Genomic DNA, 16,215 nt, shown 5'->3' with positions numbered 1-16,215 from the left:
CCACGGTGCCTCTCCCCTGGGCGAGGGGATGTGGTGGGATGTGTCCTCCCTGCGCTCCCAACAGCCAGGCAAATCTGAAAACTTCTTGTTCTCACTATTAGATCAGCCACTTAATGCAGATGTTTTGGGACAGAACTGTGCAACAGAGATGATCTGCAGAGCAATTAACCCTGCAGAATGAATGGTTCCCTTTACCTTCTCCTCGGGCCCCATCACATATGGTCTCCCATCCTTGAGCCTCGCCAGGTTGTGTGGTGTGTCCAGCTCTCCTAACAGGCTCCCCGAGATCGTCCCTGTTAGTGGCGGTGAACTCGCTTAATTGCAAGCATCCCCACTGTCTACAGAGCTGGTTTTGCTCATCAACCTTTCAGAGTGTTTTCATCAGTTTTGGTCTGCCTGTTGGAAATTTACAGTGGCGATGCCCTCTAGGGAGTGGCTTGGTTTTCCTACCCCCGATTCAGCGTCACACCTGTGAATTTTAAGGGCATGTGCATATATAACTATGTGTCTGTATTTATACAGATGCTGCCTGTGCACGTTTTGCAGTAATTCTCCTTGGATGCTCTTGCTTTCTGCTGCAGTCAATTTTTTTTGAATGACATGGAACTGATAATGAATGTGGTTTCAGTACCGAATGATCGGGCTGGCTCGTCTCATTCCACCTCTCCTGGTTTTGAGCAAGAATGCGAGGACTTGCCGTGTCTATTTCAGATTCCATCATGAAAGAAATAATTGAGATTGAGATCCTTAGTCACTCAATGCAGAAGGTCAGGGAATTAATGCTGTGTTACGTCCAGACCATTCATTTACTGTGTCTCCTTTTTTTTTTTTTCCCTTAACCGTCTGCAAGGGAAAACAAATGGGCCACAGAGAAGGTAACACATCTTCAATGCTGTGCACATCCCCAGCCTCTGATAATACACACTGTTTATCTTTATTTTGGGGGTGTTCCAGGGCAGTTTTATCAACATAATTGATTAGTGGCGACAGGGAGAAAAAATCCAGGAGTAACAGGAAGAAATGATTCCAGCGAATCCATCGGCTCAGTTGTAGCATTGATCTACTTATGGGAATTATTTATGGGAGAAGATTCATAATTAATAATCTTAGTTTGGACTTTGGGGACAGTTTATCAGAGGATCTTAAAGGCCTTTGGTTACAATTAATCAGGTAGAAAAATAAAGTAGACATCCTTGTTTTGGTAGGGAGAAGGAAATGGGATTCCTGGCATAACTCTACATAACAAGTATTTGTGGCCCAAAAAGTGCCTCTCGCCATGGTGCAACACCAGCAAGAGGCAGTGCCATTGCCCAGCTCTTAGGTGCTTTCATGGACCAGGGCCACAGAATCAGCACAAGGATGTCCTGCTGCTGTCTGTTGCTTGCACCAGGGCACAGTGCTGGCTGAACGCTGGCGGTGATGCTGGAACCCCCATCCTGCTGCTGCTGCTGCTGCTCTTGGCCTCTGCCCCAGCACGGCCACGTGCAGCAGAGCAAAGCAAGCACAAGTCTGCTGGGAACTGCTGCCAGACCGTCCCATCGTGAGAGGTGAGGCAAGGGATAACTTAGGTTGCTCAAATATTTCTAGCACAGATATGAGTGCCTGGATTTCTAGCTGCTATCAACTGGCATAGTTAAGGAAATGTCCTTGAAAAATCTGCACTAAAACCCTCCTTAAGATGACGTAAAGGTGTCTGTGAGATGGTCACCTGGGCCAGATCAAGCTGGGAGAGCTGCACAGGGACAAAGCAAAACCTCTTCTTCCCCTGCCTCTCCTCCCCGTTTTGTTTTTGTTTTTAACTTAACTGATCTGTATCCTGCAATCCTGCCCGCAGGAGAAATGACACATCTGAGAAAAGCAGGAGGATTTGTTTAAAGTGTTCTGGTTGGGTTTTTTTGGTGTATACATAGAATTGCCTGGAAGTAGTAAATAGAATTAAACACTCTAGTTCTGAAAAACAAAACTCTCAGGGCTGTCTGTTGATTTCAAAGCTGATGAAAACAAAGCAGGCTTTGAAATCTTTCCTCACAGAGCTTTCCCCCCCTTTCCCTTATCATCTAAAAGATGGGCCTGATAGTATTTGGGGTTTATTCTTCTTTTGAAACAGTTGAAGAATGCTGTTTTCTCAATTAAGCTGAAAATCCCCATGTTTTTAATAAGGTCAGTGCAATGTCTTCATTAGCAAAATGCTGAAATAAGTCAATGCAGATCTGGAAATTCCACCGGGAAAAACTTCAGTGTCTATGCAAAAAGTCTAGAGCCACCTTTGCACTAGGTGTGAATCAGTATTTCTTCCCTAAAATTACTGGTTCTGGGATAACCTACTTCGGTTTAGGGACCGGCTGCTGTGTTTTTAAATAACTCCTGCATGCGCAGCCAAATTCAAGTGGTTTTTGTTAGCTTTTGCCTGGCAAGCTGCAGGAGAATGGGCAGCGCCTGGTCTCGGGTACCTGCAAATCCTGCGGGCGGGCAACGGTCGGGTGTTGTGTTTTGTGGTTTCTTTTCATGTGATTCAGCAGCTGGTAAGAAAAAGAAGGACTGGTGACCTGGGAAGACAAAATGCAAGTGGATATTCAAGGATGGACAGTCCCCCCCCAAAAAAAACCCACAATAAAAAATATCTAACCCACTAAGTCTGCACTCTGTTAAACTTTGCGTACAAGTATTGTAACAAAGCCGCTGGGTGCTGTGCATTTGAAAGCCTGTCCTCTGTTATGAACATTGGGGGCGCGGAGAAAGCCTTCTCCCTGCTCTTTGTAGGTGCGGCCTGTCTCTGGCCAACCCTCCCTGACCCCCACAACTGGTCTGAAACCACGGCCCCTGAAGATGTCGCTTCCTTCCTCCTTGCCGTATCTTCTCCAAGACAGGGTTGGCAAAGCTTATCTCCCAGTGTGTTTCTGTAGCTCGCTGTAGACACTGGGGTAACGCCAAAGGCAGAGCTACATCAACAAGACCAATTGTTTGCAATGACATATTCTGCATTTTAAATGATCTTTGATTTCCTGGCAGCTCCCCAGTGTATCACCCTTCCATAATGCTGTCTAAATAATGTTTGTCAGGTGAAGCCACGGCTGGATAGCAGGCAGGCCAGGCCGCAGCGCGCTGTTAGTCATCGGTGATTTCCGAAACCCACCGGCCGATCAATCTCCAGAACTTACTAAATGATAGATGGAATATGATATAAGTCATTATTTCTTCCCTATGCATGAAAATGAATTATTCAGTAAAGATTTAGACCCTTTTTATTATGACAGCGAATTTATAGAGCATACAAAACATAAATGCAGATTTCTCCTGCACCAGATAGATGAACTCGTTCTCCAGGCAGCGTGAGTTACATGCAGCCATCCAGCATCGCTGCACGGCACAGACAAGATGTCCAAACGGCTAGCGCACACGACTGTGACATGGGCCACTAGGACCTGCACCTACCTCAGCTGCCAGCTTCCTTACTTGGCATAGTATTTTCAAAAGCCCCTAGCTGGTTTAGGAGCCCAAGATCTATTTATTTCAGAAATCAGGCTCCAGGACCCATCAATGACCCATCAGTGACCCAAATCAATGAGATTTGAAGCCACATGTTACTTAGGCCTTATAAATGTTTACCCTAAAAAAAGCAGCATCTCAGTCTCTGATCTATGAAACAGAGTTGCCATATATCGAAAGGAAATCAGTAAGGCTAAAACGTGTCAATGAAGTAGGTGCTATATGAGTACGTGGACTGATGTGGTCTTCCAGAATTCTGTCTACAGAGCTACCACCTAGAGTTTGGACCGGTTTGTATCAATAGCAGTAGATTTATGTAGATAAAACATAAATCTAATAATATAAGCATCGAGGAGATGCCAGCACTCGCTCCAATTTTAATTGTGCAGCTAAGGAGAATGTTGCCGCTGACCGGCAGTTACAGATGTAGCTTCACAGTTCATTAGCTACTTCCAAAAGTCTGCTGGGAGTTCTGATTTTCAGCATGAACTTAGAGCTCAGAGAGGAGGAGAGCAAAGGACAACCCTGCAAATTCTCCCTGGTTTGAAGAAAAGGCTGGGGACTGGGCCTGGCACAGCACCTTTGGCGATGGGTCCTGCCTGCTGCCTGCTACAGAGAGCAGGACAGCGGCTCCTGGTTTGTCACCCGTGGGCTCCAGGCGCTGAATGCAAACCCCCAGAGCATCCCTGGTGAAGTGGTTATGGCTTTTGTTCACTGGAACACGGGGCAGTGAAGTGGCCAGTCCCTTTTTTAGGGCTATGCTGACTGCGAAGGGTTTGGGAACAGAAACACGGCAGTGCTGACTCCTCTTCTGAGCCCCTTCTCTCTACGTCTGCAGCAAAGTGGGGATCCTGTGTCCTCTGTACTTGGACCAGACAGCAGGTAAACTTGTTTCCTCTGGGCGTAGCCCAAACATTTTACTAAATTTACTAACTCTCTGGACCAAATTCTGCCCTAGGTAATTTGCTTCTCAGAAAGCTGGGGTGTAATTACCTGTCATGTGCTCATGCTGACTGGGATGTAAGTGGAGGTGGCAGGCAGGGTATATGGGCTCACTGGTTTTTGGTGGCGCTAGGGAGGATCGCAGGCGGCTGGACTGGGCATGCTCTGCAGATGCAGTTGGGCAGCGGTTTGCATTGGGCTGTTTCCAGTGCCTCAGCGTCTACCGTTTCCCTTGGGCACGCTGTGTTCTCAGGGAGCGGGCTCTACTCTGGGGGCAGCAGAACTGCTTTCTGGGCACGTGGAGAGAGGTGAGGGGAGCCTCAAAGAGAGGGGAAAGCTCTGCCCCTGCCTTCGTGGCTGCACTGTCCCGGGCTTTCTCAAAAATCAGTCATTAGTGGGATTTTTCCTCCTGCAAGCACCATCAAATGGCCATTGCCAAAATGCCTGGAGTAAGGACCCGGGGGGTTTCCAGCTTAATGTACACACATTAACTGCTCAGGTTTGTAAACCTTACTGAGGGCAAAAACAAACACAGTAATGGAAGGCTGGCTGAAAATGAGCTGAATTTGTAAATCTTAGCAGCGTGTGCAGGAGAAATAGCAAAAATGACTGAATAGATTGAAAGTGGTCACCTGCCTGAACCCGGCCACGGCTCTGGGAAAGGCGGAAAAGTGAAAGTACTGATAAAGTCTTTCAAAAGCCATTTGACCTGTAATTTTCACTGATGTAAGGGATAACAGTGGAGATTTCGTTTTAATATATAGCAATCTAATTTTTTTTTCCCTGAGCTGTAATCAGCTCCACTGAAGTTCCCTCTGTCCATCAGCAAAATCTGCCTCGTGCTTGTTCTTTCTGGAACCCCTTTAAAATTCTGCACCGCGGTCAGAGAGATTAAAAGGGGTAATATAACCCCAGGAACCACACTCCTGACGAGTAATTTCTCGGTTATTATTAGGAGAAGTAGCTAAGATCTAAAGGAGGCTCAGAGGGGGGGAGAAAAAGACCGTTCTTTAATCCCTCCCCATCCGTTTACTTTGCACACCGGTGCCACTCGCCCTGCTGGGGCAGGGCCAGGTCAGCTCCTGTCCCAGCCGGAGCAGCTGGGGTCTTCCCTGCCTGCCCAGCCCGTGCCCGCTGGTGAAGCCCCTCTGCTGAGGAGCACAGAGGCCCGTGTGGGCGCCTGCCATGCTGCTGAACCAGAATGCAACAAACAGAGCAAACCCAGTAAAGGGAATTTTATCAGATTTTTACAGTGGTCTGCATCAAAACATGAAGATGACTGTGTCTCCAGTAGGGCTGACGTACCAGACCTGTGCACATCCTCTAGTTCACACCTTGGTCATTAGTCGCTGCTGGAAAATACATTTACACGCTGCCCCCACCAACCAATAAAAAAATGATCCCTGAGTTTGCAATAGTTGGTGACCACAGAATAGCTCTTGCAGGCATGGCCGCTGAGCTGGGAGGGCTTCAGTTAGGAGGCACTCGGTTTTAGGCGAGCTGAGGTACTCAAAATCAATGGGTGTTTCTGAAAATGTAGGCCAACGTGGCTCAGTCCCGTTGGGCGGGCAGCCCACGCTCCTGCTCAGCGCTTCTTAATTTAGGTGAAACTGATTGCTTTCACCTTACATAATTACAACAATACTTGGCAGCCCCACTGCCACTTCTGTCTGACGCTGGAAAGTGCTGTTCAAACAGCAAGTGTAAAATGGAGGAGCTGAGGGTAAACGCTGTCACTTCTGGTGGGCAGTGCCCTTCTGGGGCTGAAGGCTGCAGAGGCGCTGCCGGAGCCCTGGACACAGGAGCCCCGGGATACAGGGGCGCTGGGATGCAGGAGCCCCGCGACGAGGGGGCGCTGGGATGGAGGAGCCCCGGGATACAGGGGCAACGGGATGCAGGAGCCCCAGGACGCGGGGGCGCTGGGATGGAGGAGCCCCGGGACGCGGGGGCGCTGGGATGCAGGAGCCCCGGGACGCGGGGGCGCTGGGATGCAGGAGCCCCATGACGCGGGGGCGCTGGGATGCAGGAGCCCCGGGACGCGGGGGCGCTGGGATGCAGGAGCCCCGGGACGCGGGGGCGCTGGGATGGAGGAGCCCCATGACGCGGGGGCGCTGGGATGCAGGAGCCCCGGGACGCGGGGGCAGCAGGCACCGGCTGCTCTCTTTGGGCAGCCCCAGAAAGCTGTAGGTTAAGCCCTGGAGCGTTGAAGGGTCCGGGCTGTGCGCGACGCCCGGGCCGGGTCACGGGAGAAGTGGCACCTCGCGGCAATGCCCGCGCTGTTCACGCCCCTAAAGCGCGGGTTCCCTCTCGGGCCGGAGACTCCCGTCGCTTCCCAGCAGACCCTGAAACCATTTATTCCGTACCGGTTTGGCTGTGCCGAGTGGGGAGGAGGGTAGGGGCGAGGGCGGGAAAGCCCCGCGCCGCCTTCACCGCGTGGGACACTCCCACACACCTCGGGGGTCTGCTCTGCCGTCGCGGACCGCCCCACGGCCACGCGTGGACGCCCGGAGCAGGCCTGCGGCGACCAGCGGAGCCGTTATCGGAACGGCGCGTTATCAGCCGGAGGCTCCCGCTGATACCGGCGCAGCACGCGCGGGGGTGGGGTGGGGAGGGGGGTGTGAGAGTAGGGGTGCTCGGCGCTGCTCGCCCGTGGGTGCTCGCTACCCCGGGGCACGCGCGCCGGGCAAGCGGGCGCTCGGTGGCGCGCGCGCGCGGTGACGTCGCGGCAGGGCCACGCGACGGCGGCGGGCCCCGCCCCGTGGCGCGGGGGCGGGAGGGAGGCGGGAGGGGAGGGGAGCGGGGGGGGGAGGCGGCGCGGGATGGAGGGAGGAGAGGATGGTGGCGGGGGGAGGGAGGGACGGCGCGGCGCTGAGCTAAGCCGATCCCACGTGTGACGGATCTGGCTGCTTCCCCAGCGCCTCTCCAGTGAGATCCTCCGGTAGCGGAGGGAGGAGGAGGGGGGAAGGGAAAGGGGAAAAGGCAACCGGAGCGAGCCGAGCCGTTGCCGGGCCGGGGGGGGCGGGTTGGGCGGGCGGGGGGGGTCCTCTCAGGGGCTCTCGCTCGGCGCGGCGCGGATCGCTGCGGGCTCCGCGCGGCCATGGAGGCGGACGGGAGCCAGGCTACCTCGGGGAGCCCCGGCGAGGCGCAGCACGACCCCGGGTAAGTCGGCCGGCGGCGGGGCGCGGAGCGGAGCGGCGAGGAGCGGGGCGGGGGGGGCTGGCCGGTGGGCCGGCCCCCCCCGCCCCGCTCCTCGCCGCTCCGCTCCGCGTCCCTCCGCGCCGCCGTGAGGTGCCCCGTCAAAATGGCCGATCCCGCACCGGCGTTCAACTCCGCTCTCTTCTCTCCCTCCAGCAAGATGTTCATCGGCGGCCTCAGCTGGCAAACCTCACCAGGTAAGGACCGCCGCCCCCCACCCCCCCTCCCTGTCGCGGCTCCCCCCCCCCCCCCTCGCGTCCCGCCCCGCGTGGGCCGCGTCCCGCCGCGCCGGGGCCTGCCCGCGTCGTCCCCCCCCCCTTCCCTCCTCTGCCTCTCTGCTTCTCTCTCTCTCCGCAGACAGCCTTAGAGACTATTTTAGCAAATTCGGAGAAATTAGAGAGTGTATGGTCATGCGGGACCCCACCACCAAGCGCTCCAGGTAAAACCGCCGCCCACCCGAGCCGGGTTGACAAACTTCGCGAGTTGTCGCCGGGGCGAGTGGACCTCCCGCACCCCCCACCCCCCCCCTCAAATCCCATCCCACGCGTGGCTGGTGGGGGGTCCTGGGGAGGCTTCTCCCAGCGCCGCATCCCTCCAGCCGGGAGGAGGAAACAAAGCGGCCGGTGGAGGCGGAGAGGTGCAGGGCCGGCCGGGTCGGGGCTGTCCGCCCTCCCTCGGAGCCCCGGAGGCTTTGGGGAAGGGGAGGGGGGAGGAAACAGCGATTTATTTTTATGACTTCTCTCCTCGTCTCTAGTTCTCATCATTCTCCCCCCCCGCCCCCCCTTCCCCATCCCCTCGCTCTTTGTCTCTCGCAGAGGCTTCGGGTTCGTTACGTTCGCGGATCCGGCGAGTGTAGACAAAGTCCTGGCTCAGCCCCACCACGAGCTGGACTCCAAGACGGTAGGTCGTGCGTGGGGCTGCCCGGCTGCCCTTCGTCCGCTGCGGTGGCAGAGCGGTGACAGGCGATGTGCCAGGGAGCGTGCCCTCGCCCCGCGCTCGGCCGCGGCTGCGGCTTCGGCTGGGTTTTTTTTTTTTTTGCGGGGTGGTGTCAAGCTGTCATTGAACCGGGACTTTGCATGGTTGGTTTTTTTTACTTTTTTTTTACTAGAGCTTGCCTTTAACTTACAAAAAGCGGTAACTTTTTTTTTTTTATTACATCTGAATTTACCCATACGGACCGATGGCTCCTCCCCCAGCCTTGTATCTTATTGAGCGGTGACATTGAAAAAATTGTAGAGTAAAATCCAACTTTTTGTGGTGTTCCGCTGTAGAATGCTTTCTGCAGGGAACTTTCTACTTCTTTTGATTGATTATTTATTTATTGGTGCGCGTGTTTCAAGGTGGGAGTGACTTACCATCAAATCGTAAAAGCTGCTCCTAGTGTCATTTCCCAAAGTCACTTTTTGGAGAGATCCCCCTCACCTGTCGTGTCAGGGTCCTTAGGAAATGTACACGTTAATTTATGGACAGCTATACGAGAGCTCGAGAGTACATGTGGTAGAGAAGCACAAGTCTTAATTTGTGGTTGTTTCTCTAGAGCTTTTTGCTACACTCCGTCACCAGTGGATAACATAAGGAAAATTCTCATGAGATTCAGCTGATATATTTTTTTAAATAATTGTTACATTGGCTTTTTTCCTTTTTTAAAATAAAAAGAAAAACAAACAAACCCCCACATTTTATTTGCCCCTTGACCTGATACAGCATTTTCAGTATTGGGTCAAACAAAAGGTATGAAGTGTGTGTAGCTTTAGGCCCTGTTTTTTTCTCCCTGTGATCAAGGCGGTGCAAAAGGATGAAGTTTTTGTGCCTCTTACTTTGTTGCAATTTTAAGCCCCAGCAAACCTGGAAGGGGAGGGGGGAAGGACACTGTTAGAGGTCATTATTGCTTTGGTACTGATCGCTCTGAAGAGGGTTGTGTTTTGGGAAGGGAAGGGTTGTGTTGGTTTAACTGTCTGGCAGAGAGCTTCGGCTGGACGTATCGCATGTGTTCGTTGCTGTAACTGTCATTTATAGTATGTATTCTGGATCTTAAAGGTTTTATTTTAACGTGAGCACAGTGTTAGGAGGAGTCCTGTCTCGGTGCTGGAACATCTTGTGTGTGCCTGTGTGTATGAGAGTAGAGCTAAATGAAGAACAGAAGAGGCAGGGAGCAAACATGAGTGTATATTTTTTTTAAAAAATGTGATTTATGTGAAGACAAAAAGCCCAAAGCTCTCGTAGAAGCAGGTGGAATCTAGTGTTTTAATTCGACATACAAATTCTGCTGGGCTTGTCTGAACACGTAGCCCATGCTTTCACATGCTTTAATAATTTGATTTTGGGTTTAATCAGATGTGGTAAGATAACTGATTCAACTGTGTTCCTGAGATTAAACTCGCCAGACTTTTCATGTACAGCTATATTCTCTATGTGCTTTTAAAGATAAATTTAGATAAGGAGAACAAAGGCAAACAGTATCTTGAGCGAGGGTTTGAAAAAAAATCATGGGAGGACACCCTGTCATATTTCTGACTATAATTAGGTCCTCCCCCAGCTTTTTTCCTGTATCACAGTCTAGTCCCTGCAATGTATTAATTTGCTCTTCTCTGGGGGAGGGGTGAAAAGCTTGACCAGGACAAATTTGCCTCAGTTTTGATTGTGTGATGATGATTGAATCAATCTAAACAAGAAATTGACCTTAGAATCAGTAATGCAGCTTACAAGTAAAATGTAAAACTAGCCAGGTTCCCTTTCAGCCGTTTATTTGTAGACGTATTATAGTAACTGTTCTTTAGTATAACATAGCATTTGACTCTGTTTCAACGTTCAGCACAGGAGGCAGATCGGTTGGGTATTGGCATGGAAACGTCGCTCTTGTTTACAGTTACGTTAAAAGCTTTGTTTAGGTAATGGCCATTCATATCAGAAATAGTATTATAGTCATTTCCTAGAGGACTTGTAGATACAGTAAGTAGAATTGTACCTAACTAACTAATTTTTTTTGGTAGTTTTTTTTTATTATTTTATTTAAATAGTTGACAGGGGTATGCAAAAGGTATGGATTTGCCACGTTGATTGCTAGTGTTCATCTTCAAATGCTGACGGTGTTTATCCAAAAGGTTTTGTGAAGGAAAACTCAGTTGTTTAAGAAGGGCTGCCGCTGTGGTGCAAAGAACTCCATGCTCTTTGAACTGACCTTCAAAAATGAATGTGTTGCTGTAGAGTTTAATGGCTCTTTCAGCCTTTTACCAGTGGGACTTTGCAGTGATGCCCTTCTGGTGGGACTGGTGTTCTTTGTTGAGAAAACTTCCGCTTTTGAAGCATATGTAGAAACGTGCATGTTTGCCTCCACCTTTGGGTATCGCTGTGGAAAATCCGTACCTGTTGTATTTCCTCAGTAGACAAATGCCTAGTCGGTGCTGAATATATTTGTAGATAATGTTAATCTCTATGAAAAGGTTAGCTTTCTAGATAAAGAATTTTACTTTTTATGCTTTTTGAACCATAAAGTGGCATGTAATCGCTCATTTCTCAGGTATAGCCTAAAAAAGATACTGCATTTGTATCTGATGCGGACAAATCGGTTCATCGGTCACACATCAAATATTTGTGCCATTTCCAATTTTGACAAATTAATTGAGTAAAACTGCTTTTTAGGAGGGGCCCGTGGTTTTTTTTTATCAGTGACAGGAATATTTAACACCACAGGAATAACTATACCAAATGGAAACATCTAATTTTCTTAATCAGGGTCAGCTTCGGGGGGGGAACCCAACAAAAACCAAACCCAAACTATTAAAGAAAGCCTCTACTTCTAAATATGCCTCACCACAATCAGGATTAATTTCGTCAGTTTGTTATATACTCAAAGATGACACTGAGAGCAGTCAGAAGTTGCACAGTTAAGGTAGGATTTAGTCTTTTAAAAAATCCTTTTCCAGACTCTTTATTTAGGACAAGTCTGCGTGCAGATGCTGCTAAAAACAGAGGTCAAATCAGCAGCACGTAGGCATCTTACTGCAATCATTTTTGAAGATGACAATTTAAGATGGGCAGTCATTTAAAAGGTACAGTTTTTATTTACATCCATCCATGTGTGGTGTCTTTTTGTTTTCAAGTGATTTCTGAATGGCAGAGAAGAGTCGCGTTGTAAAGATGACCCATGTGGAAGTTGTTCTTAAAATTGCAGAATTAGCATTTTGGAATTGCAGAGTGGACACGCTTTCTAATTTATGCAGTGCAATGAGAGTCAATGCTGCATCTTAAAACAAGGGAGCATGGGGTAACACAAAGTTTGGGGTTTTTTTTTCTTTTTGTCTCTGTGGTGGTGAGCTTCATTCAAGAATACTTTAGGTAACTCCTTCATGGAGAGGTTTTTTAGACCTTGGTTCTTCTGGTTTAAAATGCCTGTATGTTTCGTTTATGTCTTGCTCTCCCCTCTTCCCCCCTTCTCATAAATGCTCCTTTGTAGTCTTTCATTGCTCACATATGTTCTTTGAGGGTGAGCAAACCAGATCAATTTGTTATATAGTTATAAAGGATAATCTTCTAGTCCTTCTAAGGTTTTAGTTTTAATAATTGAAATGTAAATAATTTGACTTTGTGTTTTGCATTTCTTTTTTGTGTGGTGTTGCTAGTCAGTTGACAAAACAAAGCAGAAAAAATAAAAGAAAACCAAAGTAACCCAAAACCCAACTGAAGGAAGGTGCAGGTGTAAAAAACAACAGGTTAAGATCTTGATCAAGAATGCTGGCTGCCTTTCTGTGCAACCCCCAGAGTATGCAGATAACATTTAACATGCAGTTTTGGTTATAGAGCCAGTGCCCAGAGAATAACAGATCTCCCTGAGCACCAGCAGAGATTGTCGCCCAGAAGATGATGTAGGAGGTGTAGAGAGGAGAAGTTTTCTTCCTTTTTTCCCATCTCCCTCCCTCTGCCAAAAAAACCCCAGACTGTGGTCCATCAGTTCCAGGGTAGTTCTAGACGACCCAATGTGCTGAATTACAAGCCTGAGAAATGAGGGATTAATAATTCAGTGATTTTTTTTTTTTTTAAAGTATATAAATTGACAACAAAAGCTATCTTGTTGATTTCCCCTTTCTTTTTCCTCAGATTGACCCTAAAGTTGCATTTCCCCGACGAGCACAGCCTAAGGTAAGTAGGAGGATCGATAATAGGATTTTAGGCACACAGAGAATCATTGTTGCCAGGCAGTTCAGGTTTCAAACAGGGAATTGGCAATGAAAGCTTTTAAAGCCGGAGTGCATGGCGTCTTACGGGTATCAGCGTATGGCTGTGAAACTACAGGAGAGCTGCTTTGTGCGATATTACGTGTCTCCAGTTTAACTGTCTCCTTGCAGAGTCCCAGTCAGTTGCGTCCGGCTGAAAAGCAGGGACTTCTCTAGTTCTGGTGGGAGATTGTTGCTGCGTTACTTGCATTTGTTATGCTATTTTATGCAATATGTTTTGCATGGTGTTTATGAAGAGCATTTGGATTAAGTGCAGACTTCAGTCTTGTTCTGAGCTGAGCTTTCAGTTCTGTGGTTGTGATGGATGGGAATATATCTCTGCCTTCATTGTTTGCAAATTTTCTTTTGTATAACTTCAGAGATGTGTTTGGAGACTAATAAGCACTGGATAGCAAGTTTCTGATGAAGCTCTGAACTCTTCAGGCCACAGGGTATTCTTTTGCAAGAAGAGCGAAACAATGAGCTTTAAGTCTCTTAGCCGATCAGGCAGGCTGGAGAAGTGACCTCCTTCTTCCAGGGCACTCTTGCTACAGTGCAGCCAGTTTTCACGTTGGGACAAAGATAATGTAGCCATGTGCAGAGGAACTTCTGCCTGCACGCTTGCTCTGAAATACCACCGCGTGCCATTTCTTGTGGAGGAGAGGCTTATGGAACAGAAGTGGTTGTTACTCTTTAGGCTGTGCCTAACGAAAACAACAGATCAGTTTCAAATCCAAATGTGCAGTGAGTTGTATTTGAATTTTGAAAGCCAGAGGCTGAAAGAAAACTTGTAATGGACTTCTTTATTTTTTTTATTTGATTTTGAGAGTGTATTGGAAGAACTTAAAATAGCTGGTGTATGCCACTTGTATACACTCTAATCATCTTGGGTTACTTCAGTAGCCTGTTAAAAAATAGACAAGGCTGCGAAGTTGTGGATGCAAGTCAATAAGGCAAAGTGGTTTAAAGTTGGTGGCAGGAGACTACCCGATCAGGTTCAACCTAGCTGTTTTATTGTATATAGGTCCTCGTGAAAGCAAGCAGTTTAACAGCATGTGGAACCATAATGTTAAATATTGTACAAAACATGCATCTAGGAAAAGCGATGTGTAACTTCAAAACCCTAGGCATACAGCAGAAGTGCTAGTGATTTCTTTAAAAGTAAAGGAAAAAAAAAAGACACCAAAACTCAAAAGCCTACTCGCAGAATTTTAAACCAAATTAATGTAGTCAAATATTTAGAGGTTCTTTTCTTCACAGGACATAGCTAATAACTAATTAGTGAATAATGGCGTTCCTGGCTTGCTTCTGCGCTGAGCAAAGAGTTTGTAGGGATTGTGGCTTCTGGATTGCGTTGTTTGATTAATGCTGTCTTTAAGATACAATTTAAAGTTATCAGAATTTTGAAGGGTTTCATAATTAAAGTATGAAGATGGATCTTTCACTGTGACTGATATTCCATTCTCCCTTCCCAATACCTTTTAAAGGCTTATTTACATTTTAAACTGTCTTCAATTACCAGTTATCTGTTTCTACAGTGTTACTTGTAAAAGTTTATAATGCTTACAACAGAGCTGTTAAGCTGTCCCGTGTGATTTCTTCTATAACAATTAAAAAAAACCAGGGCATGTCTTAAGCTGAGGATATTAGCGAGTTAAATTTTTGTGTGAAAGAATACAAAATCGGGTCATTTTTACAAAGGGGATTTTGTTTTTCTCCACGTAGGGTGGTGGTGGGTTTTTTGTTTGTTTGTTTTGGGTTTTTGTTTTTTTTCTTTGTTAACAGACATCTTTCAAGTGTGGGGCAAATCCTGGAATGTACGCTGGATTCCACTGTTAGCAGGAGCTCGCTGTCTCTGGAGAGGCCAGCAGTGTCTGTTTCTGCTTTTTACACACTTGTCCTTTCTAAAGTGTTGGGATTTCTACAGGGTACTTGAAAAAAAAATCTTAAAAGGAAATTGGAGAAAATCAGATGCAATAAAGAACAGATTTTACATCAATTGTGACATATTATTCTAGACTGCATTTCATAATCTGGATTTTTTGTTTTCTGTTTTTTAATTACATACTAAATTAAGGTTTTGGACTTCAGTTGTTCGTTTATCCCAGTTGAATACCAAATGCTCAGTGTTAAAATGTGACTGTACATTAGTCTAATTAACTAGCTAATGCTTGGGTCTGTGGAGATTAATGGCATTTAATGAAATGTCTCTGTCTCTCTCTAGGTTCGAGGGGAGATATTTTTTTTCCCCCTGAGTAGTCTTCCTTCCTGATGTGTTTAGCCAAATGCAGATCGGGCCTTTTTTTCAGTGGTCTTCCTGGCTTTCCAGCCCGATGGTGACTGGGTGCTGAGGTGGAAGCAAGGCTGCAGGCGCTTTCCCCCTTTTTGTGCAGGCAGACCTTCTGGCAGCGCTTCCCTCCATCATCCATCCCCTTCCTTCAGGAGCCCTTTTGACCTGCCTCGGCACGATTAACTCTTCAGTGGGCAGCAGTTGCACTGGTTCTCGGGCTGCATTTGCCTCCTTTGCCAGATCAGACGCTCGCTGCGAGCGGGGTCACGCTCACCTATCTGTGCGCCTGCAATAATTTGTGCTCGTTCCTTCCCCCCTTCTGATTCACTTTAATTGGCTAGTCTTCCCCTTTCAGACTGTAGCCCAATAAAATGCTTTCTTTTGGGCTTTTTATACTGCATCTCCATGATCTGACACTTCTCTGGTGATGCAAATTGGTTACTGAGCAAGAAGTGGCAGGTTGTAACAGCAGGGCATTCTTCCCTGATTTTTTAAAAATGACCCTTGAAGAAAATCCTTGGTGATTGCCTCCAGTGGATTACGCCACGATGTGTAATCCTGCTCTGCTTGTGAAGTCCAGGATGATTTGAAGCTGTTGTTTTAGGAAATTTGCTGCAGGGATTTAACTTGTTGAAGTTCTGGTATACGGCTAACAGTGAGATGAAAAGGATATACGTACGCTTTCTTGCGGCTGCTGTTCCTTGATAAAAATCTGTCCTGCTTCCAAGTGCTGGAAGGCGCTCTGTAACAGTTGATTACTTATAACTCTGCTGACTTAAAAATCCTTAAAAAGCAGCGGGGGTGTGTGTGTGTAGTAGTTTTGTACCCCCTTTTGAATACTGAAGACTACAACCATTTGCCTTTTTAATATATACAGCCTGTCAGCTCTGACATTACCTGTTGTATTAGGTGGGAGAAGCCTTATCAAATTTAGCATGTTCATTAGATATTTTCAAATGTAAGCAATTTCCACCCTCACCCCCCTGCCTTGGGGATTTATTTAAAAACCAAACCAAAACAAACCTGAAGAGCAAAAGGACAGCAGCCTCAGTCCATAAAGAAGTTCCTTGGCCTTGAAAAAAGCTTTGTGTG

The 16,215-nt window shown here is 47.7% G+C and overlaps 1 protein-coding gene across 18 annotated transcripts in view; it reads left to right on the top strand.

The window, feature by feature from the left end:
- Positions 1-7,233: 7,233 nt before the first annotated feature.
- Positions 7,234-16,215, top strand: part of MSI2 (musashi RNA binding protein 2) — a 259,090-nt gene continuing 250,108 nt past the window's right edge. For 7 of the 18 annotated variants that reach the window (XM_075113487.1, XM_075113486.1, XM_075113485.1 and 4 more), the window contains exons 1-5: positions 7,455-7,587; positions 7,780-7,820; positions 7,981-8,062; positions 8,439-8,523; positions 12,718-12,759. In XM_075113487.1, the coding sequence (XP_074969588.1) occupies positions 7,526-7,587; positions 7,780-7,820; positions 7,981-8,062; positions 8,439-8,523; positions 12,718-12,759 (312 nt within the window). In that variant the 5' untranslated portion in view covers positions 7,455-7,525. Of the gene's footprint in view, positions 7,367-7,454; positions 7,588-7,779; positions 7,821-7,980; positions 8,063-8,438; positions 8,524-12,717; positions 12,760-16,215 lie in introns of those variants that run through there. The other 11 variants (XM_075113491.1, XM_075113484.1, XM_075113480.1 and 8 more) reach the window with 5 other exon arrangements.

Source organism: Phalacrocorax aristotelis, chromosome 18 (genome assembly GCF_949628215.1).
Source record: "Phalacrocorax aristotelis chromosome 18, bGulAri2.1, whole genome shotgun sequence".
Classification (NCBI taxonomy): Eukaryota; Metazoa; Chordata; class Aves; order Suliformes; family Phalacrocoracidae; genus Phalacrocorax; species Phalacrocorax aristotelis.
Note: the sequence above shows the minus strand (reverse complement) of the source record. Positions and strands in the feature narration are given on the sequence as shown.